The sequence below is a fragment of the Trachinotus anak genome, unplaced genomic scaffold (assembly GCF_046630095.1).
Source record: "Trachinotus anak isolate AG129_WGS33_773 ecotype Australia unplaced genomic scaffold, CSIRO_AGI_Tana_v1 ptg000013l, whole genome shotgun sequence".
In the NCBI taxonomy this organism is placed as follows: Eukaryota; Metazoa; Chordata; class Actinopteri; order Carangiformes; family Carangidae; genus Trachinotus; species Trachinotus anak.
Genome location: NW_027273864.1, coordinates 9,563,796 through 9,583,580, shown reverse-complemented (window position 1 = coordinate 9,583,580; position 19,785 = coordinate 9,563,796). Strand labels below are relative to the sequence as shown.

The 19,785-nt window shown below is 40.8% G+C and overlaps 2 protein-coding genes across 2 annotated transcripts; both read right to left on the bottom strand.

Moving 5' to 3' along the window:
• Positions 1 to 7,536: 7,536 nt before the first annotated feature.
• On the bottom strand, positions 7,537 to 10,936 carry drd5a (dopamine receptor D5a). Its single transcript, XM_071495304.1, has one exon. It carries the CDS (start codon positions 10,200 to 10,202, stop codon positions 8,820 to 8,822), a length of 1,383 nt encoding a protein of 460 aa, XP_071351405.1. The 5' UTR covers positions 10,203 to 10,936; the 3' UTR covers positions 7,537 to 8,819.
• Positions 10,937 to 12,119: 1,183 nt separating this feature from the next.
• otop1 (otopetrin 1) lies at positions 12,120 to 19,383 on the bottom strand. Its single transcript, XM_071495474.1, has 6 exons — positions 18,137 to 19,383; positions 17,727 to 17,863; positions 17,333 to 17,391; positions 16,993 to 17,123; positions 14,634 to 15,538; positions 12,120 to 13,798 (listed from the first exon to the last, which is right to left on the bottom strand). Exons 1-6 carry the CDS (start codon positions 18,519 to 18,521, stop codon positions 13,628 to 13,630), a joined length of 1,788 nt encoding a protein of 595 aa, XP_071351575.1. The 5' UTR covers positions 18,522 to 19,383; the 3' UTR covers positions 12,120 to 13,627.
• Positions 19,384 to 19,785: the final 402 nt, after the last annotated feature.

Sequence of the window (19,785 nt, the reverse complement as noted above, 5' to 3'; positions counted from 1 at the left end):
TTAAATCATAATGAAATAATTACACAACCAAACTGTTGCTGCATTTTGTGGAACCAGTACTGCAGCAAATGATCACAATTTACACAAGTTAAGTCTTTAATATATTTCTTCTCTTTGCAGAGCTCTTCTTTGTGCACAGGCCTCTCAATGCTTAGGAAAATATATAAGAAAATATTTACAATAAATTATGAAATATTTATTAAAGAAGTCCTGCACCCAGAATCAACGTTGCAAAGGAATATTTGATTGAATGAATATGGCTGAAGCTAAGTCAAAAATCACAAGCAATTTGTTAACTATAACTAATTTATTAGGTGCGACCAAGCATATAATCACCCTGGAAATAGCCATATTGTTACAAAGTCAATTTCCCTCACACACTCAGCAGAGCAGCTCTCACTTTGGTCTCTTCATAGCAACAAAGTCTCAGTCCTGCACCCATAAATCAACTCTGTCTATCATCACAGAGGGAAATTAAACCACCAGGAGACAATGATTCCAACAGGTCTGCTCTGGAATAATAGCTTTTATGCTAATGTATCATTGTGTTTCATGGCAGTAATTGCTGCCATATTTGTCATTGTCTCATTTCAGAAACATACTACCATGTTTGTGCTGTGTTAACCATGAATGGCATGACCTTTCTGACAGGAAGTGCTGAGTCGTTTCCTTTGACAAGATGACAGCCAACCTCATACCTGGATAAACAAGTGGTGGCGATCTTTTTCTTAGAAGTCCTCCACAATACAACCAAGTCGGGATATCCTTTTTTATGTTTCATAAAAATACTATGATGGAGGACTGCCATGTGGTATCCTCTTATCCTCATTGCTTCCAGGATTGTATGATTTACAAAGCCACATTTTCCATTCCATTTTAAATGATGAATCATTCATAAAAAGCTAATCACATAAAGCATTTTCAGATCACTTCAAGGTAGAGACATTTACTAGATAAATGACTGGTTCATACTAAATAGAATCAAATTAACAGAGATATGAGAGACCTCAACATATGAACTCTAATTTCCTGCAGAGCAGCAATCCATTATCACTGTCTGATAGATGATAGCGAGGAAAAGCTGAGGAATGCTGAGTCACCAAGCAAAAGATATCAGATGATTGATTTATAACCGTCGGAAGTGTTAAAGTGGATGATCTACAGCTCTGTGTGTTTACAGGTATTCAGACTGGATGCATGATTGCCTTCTGTTTTTTGAGCTTTTGTCAGTGAGCAGGGGGCATTATCACCTCATACAGTAAATGTTTTCATCCTTCCTGTAAAACTCTTGCCTCATTGCCTTCACTCTCATATTGAGTCTGTGGGTAAAGCATCCAGCAGTCCTTCTGATGAAACAATTCACTGACAAGCCATGAGGACCTGGACCTCCATATCACATTATTTCCTGCTGAGCATCTCATAATTATAAATTGGCATCTCATAAGTTATGAGATATGTATCTCATATTTATGAAAATGCTAAGGTGAATTATGAGAAGAGGATCAGACAGTTTTCAGTCTTATCTGATTTGGTAAAGTGCATGAGCATCCTCTAGCAGATCACAATGTACAGTCAAGCCCGAAATTATTCATACCCCTGGCAAATTTTAACTTAAAGTTACTTTTATTCAACCAGCAAGTTTCTTCTTGATTGGAAATGACACAGGCATCTCCCAGAAGATAATAAGACAATGTACAAGAGGCATCATTGTGGGAAAAATAATTTCTCAGCTTTTATTTACATTTGAACAAAAAGTGGCATGTCCAAAATTATTCATACCTTTCTCAGTAATCAATAGAAAAGCCTTTATTGGCTATTACAGCAATCGAACACTTCCTATAATTGCTGACCAGCTTTTTGCATGTCTCCACTGATATTTTTAACCCATTCATCTTTAGCGATGAGCTCCAACTCTTTCAGGTTGGAGGCTCTCCTTGCCATCACCCTGATCTTTAGCTCCCTCCACAGATTCTCAAAACGTTAATGTTTTTGTCCGCTAACCATTTCTTCACCACTTTTGTTGTGTGTTTTGGGTCGTTGTCCTCCAAATGTGATCAAACCACATCACACAATCATAACTAAGCAAATTAGCTGAGATTCTGACTATTAAATTCATAACAAATAATAAACAACAATGTTGTTCACTTGTTGCGTATTTAGTCATGAATATTTAAGGTTATAAAGAAAAACTCACCAATATTGACAGGTAGGTTACAAATTCCACCCACTACTCAGGCACAAAAAATGACAGCAACTATTCGCGCAGTGGCGCTGTTATACATAAGAAAGCAGATTGCATTAGAGATAAAATAATTTTTCTATTTTATTCTCTCAGTTCATCTACGTCTTTGCTCAGATGGTTTTCTGCTCTAAAAATGTTTTATCTTCCAGTTATTTGCAAAAAATCTAACGTTAACTCAAAACTAACTAGTCCAAGGCCGTTGATCCAATTCTCACTTAATTTGATAAACATCATCTACAGACATGTGGACACAATGTTGACAAAACGTTATTAGGGGAATTTTGATTTGTCGATCCATTTCAAATTGTACAATTTTAAACCACTAAGATCTATTTTACATAAATCCTCATGAATCAGAATTGAATAAAGCTATTGTAACCAAACTTGGTGCATGCCCTCGGATGCTAGGTCCTAGCTTTACTATGCAGTCTTTCAATATTCTGCCTCTCTTGGGTGCTACAAATGCAAACAGTTTATATCTCATAATCAGCTGCAAGGATTTGTGTGAAATCCGCTTTGCAAAATCAAAATTCATGCATAAAATTTGGTAATGATTGATTGAAATGGGTGTGGCCTATTACAAAAAAAAAACTAAATTTCTACACCTTCCAAATTTCAAAAAGAATATAGAGCTGTATCTTTTTTTTCAGCACATCCACTACTTTGTGACAAAAGTTTGCCTCGTGCAACATATGGTCAGTTCAGAAGTTGTCTTGATAGTAGATTTTTCAGTCTGTCAAGTCTTTCAAATGGTGTTCGGATCAGTGAAACTGGTCTCTATCTCTATCTTTTCTTTTCTCTTTTTCTTTTTGCTCAGTGTTGGAGTCAAAGTCACCAAAATATATAACAATACTCCTGAAACCAGCAAAATGGTGTGTGATTTTTTTTTTCACACCAACATTTCAACAAAAATCCCCCGGTTTTGCACATGTGATGTCATTGCCTCAGCTTGTGAGAAGGTGTGTGCAGCTCATGTTTCCCCAGTGGCGCTGTCAGTAAGTCACCTTCTTTGGGGATACAACTGTCAGGGGTTGGAAACCACTTACTTTGGCAACAATCTAGCAATTCATGCATATGCATATGACTTGGACCTTGATAATTGCTGTTATTTATCGTTTTTTTCTCGCAGTTTGCATATATGATTAGTCTTATAGCAGATTTTTATGATTAAGAGATATGAAAATATGAGAAAAACTATCTGGAGTTCGATATATCTGAGTAGATGATTTTCATATTGCTTTACAATTTACACATGCACATTTTAGGTTGCAAATTAATTATAGACAAAGATGCAACTATATTGCATTTTCACCCTAAAAACTGTATGTTTATAAATATTTAAATGCTGATTTTCAGAGATTATTTCTAACAATATACTTTCCTCTTTTATAGTATCTCTGTATTTTTAAATAATGCTCAGTGAAAAGCAGATAAAATGTGAGAAAGGGGCAGTAACGAAGAGAAACGTTGTCTTTGTGTATTTGTACATCTTACATCAGCAGAACATATCAGAAGGTTTTGCCCTGCCTGTCTGAAAGTTAGTGCATGCCACAGGGTTAACATACACTGTGGCCTTTTGGGAAAGAGACACCAGTCTTTCTCTCTATTCAAGCTCACTGAAAGTAACTCAAGACCACGGGCTGCGTCAGAGATAGGAAGCGGATGAGATGGCAGCGAGAGGTGAAAGAAGGAGTTTCAAAAAGCAAAACATTTTATCTTCAGAGCTGAACTGTCTTCACACAGATATGCAACAATGGTTTGGTGATCTGAGTGAAGTCTCTCTCTTTAATGATGCGAGTCCAAAGACTGGAGCCTCAGTGAGACAGTTTCTTTTATCATGAGAATAAAACATGCCATCATTAAAATTTAGGTGTGATTGAAAGAGTCACTGTGTAAAGTGGAACACTGAAGTGTAGGTGTGTGACAAAGCGAAGGACGAACAGGTGGAAAGATAAGAATATTGGTAGGCTTACAGTATACTCCCAGGTCAATCATGGACTATCTGATAAAACAGGTCAAGCTCAGTTGAATGTAATTACATAAAGTGAGGTGAGAGTTGAAGGAAACATGAAGCTAAACAGCCTCACTAATTTTCTCCAGATGACCAAAATCATTTTAAGATTAGGAGGAATAAGGCATGCTGGGAACAGAGAGGGATAGAGAAATTGTGATCTGTGTGTGTGTATTTGTGTGTTTGTGTGTCTGTGTTTATGTGTGTACTGTATAACAAAGTGAAGAGAAAGAGAGGAGAGATTCAGAACAAATCTCTTCTAGCAGTAGTGCATCTATGTGTTTGAATGTGTGTGTTGCATGTGCGAGCGAGCCTGTGTGTGCGCGCGTTTGTGTGTGTGTGGGAGGAAAGAGAGTGATTTTGATGAATGTGTCCTGACGGATGGTGTAACCCCCCTAAGCCTGCCTGCACTTCCTCTCCAGCCCTCCTGTCATGGCTGGATATCGAGGTCAAACCACCTTTCATATGTGTTCCACACTGCAAGGACACGACACAGAGAACAAGTAAACACCTCTTCCTTCGGGAATGCTGCTGTGTCTTATTTTTTACTCATTTTGTCTATGATTAAACCCCCCACTAACCCCCCCACCCACCCCCCACCCAAAAAAAAAAGAAAAGAAGAAAAGAAAAAGAAAATGTAAAAATTGCCTCAGTACATGATTATATCTGAAAGTGAAAATCAGAAAATGAAAATATCATATTTAGTATCATCATTCTAGATTGGTTTAAATTTGATTAGCAGCAGCTGCATGTAGAAGAAATGTGATAGTATATCCTCCATATGAGGCCAACTTTTTAAAACTGTGGTGTCACGGTGCTTCCAGTCCTTCAAGTCTGATAAGAAACGCACTGGTGGCATCTGGGATCTCAAGTTTAATCACAGTCTGGCGAGTTGTCGCTGAGATATCACCTACACTTGAGGTCTGACAGACACAACCTGATCCACAGTTGGGTCCCCTCCCATCCCTTCCCATTTTTCATCTAACCGGGGGAAACACCGATCAGGATGGAGGTGGAAGGTGAACAACACTGAAGCACAGCCTCAGAGCCCAGGTTAACAGGCTTTCGTCTCGATGCCATTTAATCTAATTTCCTCGGCAGCTGTGCGAATTTCACCTCTGACGAGCTAAAATAACAAATTGTCTTAATTTTGGGAAAATATGTCAAGAGAGAACAGCAGTGTCATTTAGAGTTACAGCCGGCTACATGTGTAGATTACATTTCCCTCACTCAACTGCAAAGTTACATGATAAGGTTTTATATATATTTTCAACATTTTTCAATATAAACTCAATAGTGTTAAATGTGGCTTGATCTGCTGTCTTTAAAAATTGTACATGCTGTAATTTACAGGATTCAGTGTTGTTCATATACTGGTGGTGGGAAATAAGTAAGTTTACTGACTCAAATAGTATGCAATTTTTGAGGTACTTGCACTTTGCTTGAGTATTCCCATTTCATGCCACTTTAACTTCTAGTCCTCCTATTTCAGAGGGAAATATTGCACTTTTGAACAGACAACAGTACTTAGATGTTACTTCAAAAATGAAAACTCGTAATCACTTTAATATGATGCAGTATTATAGATTATAGTGCCCAACAGTATGTAAAGTGGTTACAATGAATTCTATTTATATCAGCTATAGGATTACAATTCTGTATATACATGAATGCGTTAGAAAATAAATCTTGAATAACTAATATCATGCGTGCAATTTTTTTTCCATTTCGTTCTACTTTATGGCAAATATTGTTCATTTTACTTCACTATATCTGACAGCTATAGTTTCCTGTTACTTTTCAAATAAAGATTTTACATTAAAGGCATTTGATGACCTAATAAAATACAGCACAAAGATGTAGATTAAACTACCTAACAGTGTACTGCATAAAGTCATTTAAATTGGCTCCACTATGAAACACTACAACAGTAAAATTCTGCTTATACACTGATGCACTTTGACTTTGATATTTTAAGAAAATTTTTCTGATAATAATTTTGTACTTTTACTGAAGTAGTAGTTGAATGCAGGACTTCTACTAGTACTGGTGTATTTTTACATTGTTTTGTATGTACTTTTACTGATATAAAGGCTCTGGATACTTCTTCCATCACTTCCTGTATAAGTCAGAAAAGTGACAGCGAACAGAACATCAGGTGTTTAATGGGTTGACTTGAAAACTTGGGTTCAAACAGTTTAAAATGCAAATCGAGTTATACTGTTGAGGAATCTTGTTTTTAAAGCTGTACGTGAACATATTCCGGCAAATGGCTTCTTCGTGGTATGCAGACGTAATGTAGATGCTTGTGGCATCTGAAATACTTGGGACAGACTTTATTTTTCTTACATCTATACTGCTACAATATGCATTTTCCTTCTTTTTTTCTCTCAGGCACAAAGTTAATTATTTATCCTACAACCTTCTCATATCAGCTGACCCAATACATTTCACTCATCTTGTTGAGATGACTTCTTTAAAAATGGTAGGTTGGAACCTATGGTTAGATACATTTCTTTATTCAGATATTTTTTTTCATTAATTCACATGTGAAAACTGCATATTTTGTGTGTTAACTCACATGTGCCAAGACCTACAAAGGAGAGCCACACAGACGGAAGTTGGTTTTTTTTCTTTGTTGGTGGAAAAGCTGAAATGACAGATGCTACTGGCAGTTCAATTAAGTGTTGTTAGTGTGGTATTGTGTTTGCTCTATCTATGGTTGGCTATATGAAGTAATGACACCGGTTCAAAAAAAGAAGATGATAATAATAAAGCTAAGTGGCCAAGAATAGACATTGCCATGAAGGATAGAGCTGTTTCTTCAGGGTGAATTTTGCTCTTTTTTATTATTTTATATGCATGTACAACAATCTTCTCTGCCTCTGCCAGAGGGAATATATGAGCTGTCTGAACCTCTGAAACACAGGTCAGATTTCCAAAGTGTCCTAGAGGAGCAGCAGCTTATAAGATGCACGCCACTTAACTACAGAGTCCCTGGTTTGAGTCCGCTGGGGACCCTCGTTGCATGTCATCCCTTGCTCACTTTTCCAATACTTCCCGTCACTCTCTGCTGTCAGTCTGTCCAAGGAAGGCAAAATGCCAAAAAATAAATCTTTAAAAAGAACAAGTCAGTGCTTAACATGCATGAATGCAAACTCACTGCTGGGTAGTGGTAAAATGAAAATGAAACTAAAGGTGAAAATCCTCCAACCCTGCAAGGTTTGTCCATCTGTGAGACCCATAATGTCACCTTCAGGAAGATACCAGAGTACTCTGTTCCTCTCAGCATGACAGCATTTTATTAGACAAATGATGACACACTTCACTGTTTAAAGGACAGTAGTATACATTCAGATCAGGTCATCTGTACAGTACAAAGATAAGAGAGGTGTGGGAGAGGTGATGTATGACATCCAGTTGTGTTGGCCCAGTGGCCTCACATGCATGTAGGCTTTCTGTAGCAACGGTTCTCCTGCTTGACAAAACGCTGTAGAATTATTGTGTCAGAGTTATTGATTTACTCCTTGTAATCTTTGGTCATTCAGTACAGTCTTTATTCTTTCTTTTCTTTTTTTTAACTGATTGTGGTTGATAAAGCAGAATCACTCTGTAATTTTGGCCTCAATAAGAATGAAAAATCACAGAAAAGAGCAACAGATTTAAGCGTCAAAATGACTCTGCTGATTCTAGTCAAAAATTTTTTGATCTGGATTTGTGATGCCAACATGAAAAGGCTCACTTTAATGTATTTATAGCATTAGATTTTGTGCTTTTACACCATGTTTTGCTCCATCAAAAGCCTCCAGCCATCTGAGCGCGGGTCAAACTGCCTAATAGTCCATGTGGTGCAGAGTAGGTGTGCTGGAGGAGTCACTGGGGTGGGTACAGTGGATAAACACTTTAATACTGCATTTGGCATCATGTAACTTAAGCTCCAAACAACACATTCCTTTCTCGTCTCAAAACTCTTCTTTGAATAATCTATAAGGCGCTGAAATGACTGCATTTGAGTAGAACTATCTTGATTGCACTGTCTGTAAGGCTGCCCTCAGGTTTCAGACTCAGTGGAAAGGCGGGCACCGGATACACATGAGGTTATTGAGCAGCAAAATGTTTCCATTATGAATCCTCAGTGAGTCTTTACAAACATGTTCACCTCCAAGTGGATGGACATGAGACATGGACGCACTGAGTAAAGCCTTCCAGTAAACAACAGCTTCAACAACACTGAACCTTTGAACAAATGAACACAGACTTCACTTGTCATGTTAATAAACACCTACACATCACTTTTTTCAGAACAGGACAACAACATCACATCTCATATATGACAAAAAGCTGAGGCAGGGTGGGCTGGTGGCTACAGAGACGTGCCCCCTGCTGTAGTGTCCATGAGCAAGTCAATAGATCCCTCACCAGGTGCAAGGGGCGCTGCTCAATAGCTCAGAGCACCCTGACCTGCGGGCTCCCTGTGGAGAGGAGCTTCTGGGTGAAAGGGGCTGAGTGAACGATGACATTATTATCAATACATCCAATTACGCACGGGGAGACACAAAGTTAGAGTCAGTGTAATCCATTGGGGGTGAATGGTGACATCCTGTCAAGGCTGATATCTGCCTCGCAGTCATCCAAGTCACAAACCGAGTCGGTGGCGTTTTCGTTGTTGTGAGAAAACTGTGAAATCCTGTCAAAAGTCTCTTCGTGCTCAATACATTCAACCACGTTGGGGATCATGTTGACATAGGCGTTCGCGATTTCCTTGTGGATGAGGGTATCTTGGTTATATGAGACCAGCTCGTTGCTGATGTTAACAGTTTCCACCGGTGTGTTGGAGCAGAAATAGCGACAGCCCAAGAGGCTGGCGAAGGCCTTCCTGAACTCGGCGTTGAAGGCGTAAATAATGGGGTTTAGGGAGGAGTTGGTCCAGCCGAACCACACGAAGACGTCGAACGTGGTCTCGCTGACGCACGGAAGACCCGCGTCCCGATCCGTGGCGGGCCTGTCGCAGAACGGGACCATGCAGTTTAGGACGAAGAAAGGTAACCAGCAACACACAAAGACACCCATAATCACCGAAAGAGTTTTGAACACTTTGGTTTCCCGTTTAATCGACGTTTTCAAGGTGTTGTGGTGTTGGCACTCTATTCTGTTGGTCCTGCAGCTTTGCGCGTGTTCTGCAGCTCTCTCCAGAGAGGCTATTCTTCTAATTTGTATTTGTGCGATCCGATATATGCGGGTGTAAGTCACAATCATAATTGCCACAGGGATATAGAAACTTATCAAAGAGGAGGATATAGCATACTCTCTGCTCAGGCTGGAATCGCAGTTTTCCTCCATCTGCCGACTCGTGGAAGAGTTGTGCGCCCCAGCCATGTCATCTCCGCTGGCTTTGTGCCAGTTTAGCTGGACCGGTATGAATGAAATGAGCACAGACAACGTCCAAGTGATGCTTATCATAACAAAGGCAACTCGCTGGGTCATTTTCCTCTCGTAGCGGAAGGGGCTCGAGATGGCCCAGTATCTATCCACGCTGATGATGCAGAGGTTGAGGATGGAGGCGGTGGAGCACATAATGTCAAAAGCGACCCAGACGTTACAGAAAGTACCAAACGGCCAATACCCCGCCACTTCTGCCACAGCTTTCCATGGCATCACCAGGATGGCCACGAATAAATCCGATAGAGCCAAGGAGACGATGAAGATGTTGGTGACTTTGGTACGCAGATGCCGAAAGCGCAGCACCGCGGAGCAAACCAGGATGTTCCCCAGGAGGGTCCATAGGATGAGCAGGGACAGCAGACAGCCCGTCACTGTGCGCACCACCATATCCTTCCCCCCGCCGTTTGTTGCCTCTGTTTCGGTGCTGTTCCACATAATCTCTCCAAGGGGTGCCGGCACAGAGTCAATCCCCTGCACCGATGAGAGATACTTGGCTGGGTTCTCCATGTGTTTCTTCAAGTAAAACTGCAGTCCATTGCTGCGTGCGCGGGGACGGGCGCAGTTATCAGCCACTCACCGCATAGTCCCCATTGACCCGCTCGGCTGCCAGCCTGGTGTGAAGTGCAAAACAGACGGGAAGAGAGAAGCGAGCGCGTAAAAACAGAATCGAGCGATGTACCAGGTGCGCTTAGGGGCTGAAACGCAGCAGGCAGTGGCGAGCGCATGTTGCAGCCTGGCCGGTCCGGTTGTCTGACCTGGCTGCGTCTGTGGATCTCTCAGTCCAAGATATCCTGAGCGCGGTGTGGGTGAGGAGGGAGTCCCTACAGCCTAACACACACTAACCTACCCAGGGCTAGGCGCATACTCCCTCACGCCTCCTTTGTGCGTTTGTGTTACGCACAGCAGTGCACTGCTCTAGGATAGGGGTGCGAGGAAGCCCTTAACAATTTGAAGGTTTTTGTTGGTGGAAACTCCAAATTGCGTCATTACAAAATCGAATTCAGTCGAGAGCTTTCTTGCAATTGTGAATTGTCCATCTTCTGCGCATTAACTATATTTTACATTACACAATACTGCAGTGACAATATGATATGTAGAATTAAACTGTGTGTGGATCATTTAAAGAAATATTAAGAAACAAACACTTCGTGCATTTAAAATATATTTCGTGTATTATATTTGGATTGCAGATGTAACCAGTGTGGGGTCCTGGACCTAGAACTGAGCTTCACATGCAGTCTAGAGCTGTCCATGGTGCTGAAACAGCAGACAGCCTGGAGCATAGTGCATGAATAATCCTTTCATCTATCTCTCAATCAATCAATCACTCTATCTATCTATCTATCTATCTATCTATCTATCTATCTATCTATCTATCTATCTATCTATCTATCTCTGAACTCTCCTATATGATCATAATACTGTTTTACTGCCTTGAAGCATGACTGAGCACGAATTTGATAGGACTTTTATTATTTGCGGCACAATCTACCACAATCCCCCCAACTCAACTACAGGACTGTAGAGCACAACAAACCACTCCAAACTCTTTTTAACGTATTTCCAGCCTGATTTAAAAAAAAAACAAACAAACAAACAAACAAACAAACAAAAAAAATATTGCGTGCTCCTTATTGAAAACATGTTGTATTTGGTTTTTTTTTTTTTGTTTGTTTTGTTTTTTTTTTTTGTTTTTTTGTTTTTATCTTTTTCAGGGTATCACTGAACATTGGTGGTTGTTTGCCCTCTGACGACCGCCGACTTTTCAGAGTTGCCTGAACAGGTGAGTCACATTCACACTCTCAGCGGGCATGTTGAGCCAGGAGTGTCTGTGCAGCAGCAGCAGCAGCAGCAGCAGCAGCAGCGCGGTTTCCGGCTTTGAAACGTCACGGATATTTTTGGATTTGTCTGCGTCCCTGTCAAATCGTTCTGACACTACGTCAAAATAATCTCCCGACGCCCTGCGCCGTATTCTCCAGAGTGGGCTAACCTATAATCTCTGGATGTGGTGTCAGGGGGAGGGCAACCTCTGTCCGACACAATGTTCGCTGCCATACACATGTTACTACAGAGCTAGTAAAGTAATATGCTTAGATCTAAACTATGATGCTTATGGACGTGTTTGTCTGACCTTGGCCACGGGAGGTACTGACTAAAATGAGGAATATTGTTGTTGCATTTAAGTTAAATTCAACAGTGTTTTGTGAGAATTGATGTTACTATTTTGCATAAACTGTTGTGTTTCTTTTAATTGAACTGCGTCTCGATGTTTTATTCATTTTGTAAAAATCAATTTTTAAAGAAAGTGTTCTTGAACAATAATCCAAACTGTAGTCGCCTATAGGACAGAAGACTTTGAAGTGTCCCATCAAACTGTACAAAAAAAAAACTTAAATACTTGGCGCCATCATGTGGAGCAAACGTGTACTGTAAGTTTAGTAGGAAACAACAAGAAAACCTCGAAGTAAAAAAAAAAAAAAAAAGCACATAACATAAAGGGAGACAATAAGTGTGACATGTCTTGTATATGAAAAAGAAAACTTTTATTTCAATAGGCAAAAGATATACATTCATCACTATTGTACACATCATTTCATATGAGCACCATTTCATTGGAATTTTGCAAAATTGTATCACAGTTTCTGAATGATTTCAATCAGCATGGCAGTATTTACAGATGATAAACAGTAATATTACAGTTTGCACCTAAAAAACAAGGATTTACCACAACTTGGCACATAGTGAGATTACATACAGTGGATAGCACCAGGTTGAGAACTTGCTGGACGTAAGTAGACGGAATTGTACAGTACCTCTCTACAGTATATCTGTGCTTTATATCAAGAAGAAACGAGTGATATCACGGACTGGGTTGGTTTTTATTGCTGATTCTTTGTGTGTAAACATTTTGATCATGCCTGCATGTTGTATGTTGGTGTGATCCTGGAACTACTGACTTATGAGATTCTTATAGATTCACCTTTTCATGTTAACATGCACAAAATCAACATGTTATCAGTTTAGAGAATGAAAAAAGATGTTGACAGTAAATGTGCTATCTGATCTTTTACTTCTCAATATGTTGTGGATACAGATCACAGGACGCAGAATGGAAAACAATGCTACCCAGTATCATAATTTTATCATAACTCTCCATTCAGCTCAACAGAACAGAGAATCAGAATGCAAGAGGACACCGATGAACCTTAAATTACCTCTGAGAACTATCGTCCAACTCATAAAGATTATTCAAAATATAGTGCTATTCTAAGATTGTAACTATCATTGTAGCTCAAGGGTTGCACAGCGTCCATTAAACAATTTTAACTACTAAGTAAAGTAAATGAGAACCTCATCCACAAAGAGTATGCACATTTCAAATGCAGATACAATATGGGTCAAGTGGTACACCAATGCACTTGTGGCTCCATAAAATACAGTACTATTACCTTTTTTAGATATATGAGACTAACAGGTGTTTCAGTGGCTTGACTTGTATTTTCAGATGAAAATCAAGTGAATAGTCTATTCTATACCACCAGTCACCACTTTGAAACAGCACAAAATATGTGTCAGATCATATATATTTTGCATGATGCACCAACCTACCGAAACATGACTATAAAACAAAAAGTATACAGGGCCCTTTTTAAATTCTTGAAACCATAGGCTCTGTTCTGTTCATCAAGGTCCTTGTGTTATACAAGGTAATTCTTCAAGGAACGCAGGCTAATAGGTTCATTTCTTCTGTAATCCCCACACTGAAGGGTCTATGTTTTGTTTGTCTCCACGGCTTGCTGTCAAGTCTGCTGGAGTGTGACCCAGACTGCCTCCTGAACGGTTGACCTGTGCTATGAGACTATCTCGGGGAGCCGGTGGTGACAAGTGTTCTTGTGCATGTTATCTGGCATTGTCAGTCATCTGCTATTCTGTCAGACCCGGCGGAACACCTCAAAAAGGGAGGCAACCGAGTGCATGCGGTAGAAAAGGTTCAAAGGAATGGCAAAATTGAGAACTGTTGTCCATATGCTGAAGCCAAATGTCTCCTGTTCCAACCCGTTGTCATACTGTGGCCGACAGCCAAAAGCAGGAAGGATCCATAGCTGAAAGAAAGAAATGAGATGAAATGAAATGAAATGAAATGAAATGAAATGAAATTAATTAAACCTGCATTCACTGACTTCTCAGCCACTTGGGGGAAGCCCGACAAACCATAAGCACCAGACTGACATATCATCACCTCATAAAGCTGTTTTAGCTATCGTGTTTTTAAATAGTTTTAGTTATCTAACCATCCAGCAGATGCAGAGCAACATTAGCATTCATTTGAAGTTGTCTCTCTGGCCACCTATTGATTATTAGTTTAGCCCCCTCTTAGCTCTGTTTGGGTCTTTATCAACTCTTGAGTCAGATATCTGGCTCTTTAGTTGATAAAAGGTTCACTATGTTCACCAGCTAGTAATTAACTTTGACTGTCTGTTTAGTGCTGGGCAGGTAGTGTACAGTGAGTTTATCAGAGGTTTTCTTTTAAAAATAGCTTCTAGCTGTATCTTCTAGCTGTAAAGATTGATGAGAGTGATGACACTGAACTAAAATAGTATGGATGTGAGCCATAAAAACAAAATATTGAGCTGAAAGGCACTGAAACACTGTGTAGACCTCAGGAGAACTGAGAGTCAAGTGACAATTCTCTGTGGGTTTGTCACTATGAGACACCTGTCACATTACATACGTTTATATGATCCATTGTTAATATAAAAGTATGATTAGATCACCTTTAAAACAACAATCTGCTGTTTATGATAAAAACTTACAGGAACGCTAAGTGGAAATTTGGATGGGTAAATCTGATATGGATTCACAAACATTTGGAATGGTTGGTCGCCATGATTTAGACACAAATTAATTCTCATTTCATTTAATTCAGTTGATACTCACGGAAATGTTGCACATTATCAGGAAGACAGCAATGTTCTTCAGGATTTGCCGTTTTATATTTGGAGGCGCCACCACTTTGTTTCCCAGAGGCAGCGGCACCTCCGATGGTTTCCTCGGACATCTGTACACCTGACCGTTCTCCTCCTGTTCATTCTCCATGGTGACACAGGCCCTGTCTGGAGTCTCATAGGCTCGGTTGATGATGCCATTGTATGGTGGGGCTAAAGAGGAAGTCACTGAGAAGATTTCTGGAGCAGATGGTAATTCTGGGTCCTCCCTCTCTCCATCTTCCTGCTGGCGGTAAAGAGATTCTATGATGAAGAGGTTCTGCATGTACTTCTCCAAGACAATAAGTAGAGAGTAGATGAAGTTCGTCCAGAGGTAAGGAGGGCTGACGTTGGCACTTAACACAGCAATTATGCTGCACCAGGACATAAGCCAGGAGCCAGTAGAGGATCCAAATAGCAGCTCTGTGTCCAGCTGTCTTGACGGGTTCTTGGAGGTGTCCAGTGGCATGTTGTCTGCTCGGTATATGAGTAGACCTGAGGCACCGGCAAGGCACATGAACACCAGCATGACAATGCCATAAATGTAGAACATGGAAATGGCTGACTGACGTGTTTGAAGGGACTCCACATGGGTGATGTAGACGACTAGGATCCCAATAGTGCTGGCCAGGGCAAGTAGACCCAGCAAAGGGCCTACAGACAGGGCCTGGGTTTTGGTAGCCAGCCTTTTCCGGTTTGAAGAAAGATCAATGGTCCGTCCAATGTTCTTCCACATGACAAAGAGCATGGCAGAGACAAAGATGTGGTACTCAATGTTGAAGGGATAGAGATAGTAGAGGCTGCTGGTGAACATGGAGCAAGTGCTGGTGGTACAGTTACAGAGAGGCTCTGAGTGCACTGCAAGACAAATAAAAACAGATGTCAGTGCATTACAGATATCAGAAATACAAAACTAAACAAAAAAACAGTCACATACATGTCTTCTGAAAGCTAAATTAGACACACAATTTACAAGGAAAAAGGCAAAGATTAGAATATGGTCTGAAAAAATGATAAAGTGATGGTGGAGGGATGGGACATGGACCAGGAAAGACCTCATTAAATTTTGGTGTGGCTCCACTCAAAGGGGCAGATACTGAATGTTTTTCCTAATAACTGTCCTTAACATTGCAAGATTGGACATTGGACACTTTCAACAATTTTTCAGGCAATAATGTATGTATCTTGATGTAAAAAAAAATGTTCATAGACATATTCATGGTGTTGACATCAATGAGTTTGTACAGTTTGGTGCAGATCTAGATAATAGCCCAGATCTGGTGGAAGAAAATGTTGAATCTGCATTACATAGAGAATAGCATTTAGAAATGCATCAGTAAGACCAGAAATGACACAACTCATACAACTATAGAGCTGTATGAATTGCATAATGATGATGTCATCATTTCACACAATAGGTAATAAAAACCCACAGCTGTCTTGCAAAAGGATCAAAGACAATAATAAAAAAAAATCTATACTTAAGAACAAAAGACATGTTGGGATTGTTTGGCCTTTGAGGTGTGTGTTCTACTGAGAGCCATTCTAGTTTTAAATATTTTTAGATTTGTGAGGAAACTTGCATTTGAAGCAACTATATAGGCCAGTATTTTATGTGCATAGTAACTTTAAAGTTTCAATCATGCCATATTCTACTCATTTAAATTTGAAATTTCACTCATTATCTGACGACCTGTGCATCGAAAACATTGATGACAATACACTTTTTATACTTACTCACTCCTTGTAAAGCCCACCCCAACATATGATAGTAATGCTGTTGCCCTCTAGAGATTATCTCAACAAAACCCTGCCATGTGCCCCCTCTCACCCCTCCAACCCCTCACAACCCAAAGGCCACTACTATGGTCCTGCACCCTTTAATTAAAACGGAACAACAGTCAGGGTGCAGCCAGCCTCACAGTCAGCCGGATATGAGGAGGAGCAGCCGAACCCCCCAACCCTCGGCTTAGATGTATCAGTTACTGTAATTGCAGCACCCTTGGGAGTAAGAAGCCTGGGGACAAAGCCGTCTGAGGTCAAGCGGGGGGTTGCCAAGGAGGGTGGTGGCTGAAGTGTGGGGAAAAGGCTAGGGAGGGGGCCTCAGTACTAACAACACTATGTGTCTCTTGAAACATAATAGAGAGACGTTCGACACAAACAAGACTTGCTGGGCCTGCTGGACTAACCTCCCTTCCCCTCAAAAACCCTCCTCTCCTTCCTTTTTCTTTCATCCATTGAAGTGAAATCTCAAGTGGACTATTGTACCTCTCTTCTAGGTACAAGCCAGCAATCGACCCCTTGGCCCTTACCTATGGTGAGGTTTCCATAGCCCAGGGCAGAAAGTCTTCTCATATGATTGTTCAAGAAGTGCTCGGCTTCTGACATCACACCATTGCACCACAGGAGGAGGTTGGTAAAAACTGCATGGATTACACCGAATCTGAGGAGATAAACAGTTGAAAACAAGGTTGATGACCCATCATCTGTCACCATGTGGCAGTGTTATGATACAGTATTTTATACATTCTTTAGTTGCTGTTGAGACATTTCATGACTGAATGTTTTTACGATTTAGGCTAATGGTATAACAAAATGGATATGACAAAAACTCAAGTATGGTTAAATTATGATGTCGCATATTTCACGTACCTCTCAAATGTCTCAAAGCTCTTGATGACATCCTTGATGTGAAACCAAAGAAAATGCACCTAAACACCAAAAACACAACACAGAACCTTAATATAAAAGGCAAGACAACACATTATCCAAAATATAGCTGATTAAAATGCATTTTGCAAACAGCAAAATCAACTTAAGAAGTATTTAAGTCCCTTTACCAGAAGGATTTCCCTTGTTACACTCATATAACATGGACAATGATAGGATTATATTGTTGCAGCAACTCTGTACTCTCAACAACAAAGAGCACATTATTCAAAGACCTACCTGGTTAAGTTGTGCACAGAAAAAAAAAAAGACACAGTGTCTAACACTGCTGAAAGATAATCACTTTATTGAAATTAAAGTGGGGTTGTAAACTTGCCTGTGCTATGGTGTGAGTTGCATGGATGACAGGATATACCCCGAGCACAGCCGACACACAAGACTGATAGCCAACATAATACCCGATTCGGAAGGCGTCCATAATCAGTGAAAGGAGTGCAAGGAGAGTCAAACCACCTACCGAGAAAACAGACACACAGATCAAGTTATTCTTAGCGATGATGACAATAAATAAATAAATAGATAAACAAATAAATAGATAAAAATAAAGTTTGTTTTGCTTATATGGAAAAGGTCTGCTTCATTTCGCCATCCACAAACACTTATATCTAGTTTTTGGTTGATCACATGCAGACTGAAATGCACCACTGCAATCTCCAACTCTCCAAACACATGGACAAGAGCTGAACTAATTAGCCCGTAAGCAGTCGGTGCTGCAGACAGACTCACCTCTTATCCAGCATGTGGTGGCGTGGACATCTCTGTCGGTCCTCGCGTTCTTCTGTCTGTCGCGCACCAGGATGTACCACATCATCCAGATCAGCTGGAGGATCATCAGACAGGTGATAAAGGACAGCAGGTGCTCTTCCTTGACCAAGGAGTCGTGGTGCGCCATGGCCAGCATCAACGCAGCCCCGATCAGCAGCAAATTGGTCCCGTACTGACCGCTGAGGATCTCTGCGTTCTTCCTCGGGTAGTCCCCTGACAAACTGAGTTTTAATTTGGTGAAAACCTTCTTGTCCTGCTCGGAGCTGGACGACGAGGAGGAACTGTGACAGTATTTGTTCAGGCACATAATATCCAGACCGCTGTGTTCCACCATGGTGGGAGACATGTATGAAAATCGCAGCACCGAGAGGAGAGGAAAGTCAAAGTCGCGCTCTATAAGTGCACTTTAGGGAAGCCAGGTGCGTAATCTGTTGCTACAAGGTGGGGATTCAGATGGATAGGTACCGTGCCAAACATGCTCATTCAATCTTCAAGGTTCGGCTCAGTGGCCACGCATAGTCTCAAAGTCCAGCCTCGCCGAGGATGGACTTGATAGATGCCATTGTCACCTTGAAACCCTGAAACTGAAATATCTGGTCGTGCAACAGGCTCGCTGAGTCACTGAAAATGGGAGATTGTCTTTCAGTCTTTGGTGATCCCAGACCCCCGGCCTCTTGAAACCACCATATGTTTCAGAGAAATCACTGGGCTTGCTGTGCCAACCCTTCACTGCCTAAAGCAGCAAAAACGCTAAGCACGGAGTTGTCCAAAAATAATAGAAAAAAGCCACCTCCTCGGGGCAGCTGTCAGCCAGTCTTTCCAACTCCGCTGAAATCCTCTCAGGGTGGCTATCGGATCCTACGGCCTAGATGACATGAAAATGAAGATGACATTTCACAAACCTACGATTTTTCCAGGCTGGAGGCAGGTGACCTGTCCTGACTTAATGCGCTTCAAATCCAAGTGCCACCTCCTAAAACCCATATGTCCACTGTTGGTAGAGATATGGTTGTTTGCTTTCAGGTTGGGAAAAAAAAAAGCAAGAATCAGATTTCAATGGTCAAATTCACAATGGCTTTTTGTGAGTGGATGTCAAGACGGGGGACGCACAGAGCTCTTCTGGATAAGACCATGTAACCTCTGGTCCAGTTTAAATACCCTGGGACGGATGCGGGCAATCAGCATAACAATCGAAACAATCTGCTGACACAGATTCACAGGTGATTGGTGTGATGTGGTATTAATGGCCTTTTAATCATGTATTTCCTTTAAAAACAAATATGACCTATTCCAGGAAAAAAAAAGCCTAATTAAAATGTAAAAAAAAAAACAATTAGGGAAACTGATGCATATTTGGCTTCACAGTTAGCTCCTTTTCTGCTTTGGGAGTCTTCTCAGTCCCTCAGGACCTTGACAAGCCATTGGTGCAAATAGGACGAGGGATATTTAGTAGTCAATTAACTCACTCGTTTAACTTAATGTGAATAACAGAAGCCCTGACATTTTGACAGTGTTAGTTTAACCTGGTCGCTTTCCACACAGCTGCCACACACTGGCAGGGTGCAGGCCTGCCATTTCACACGCGTAGTTATGATCCACAGCAGTTCTGT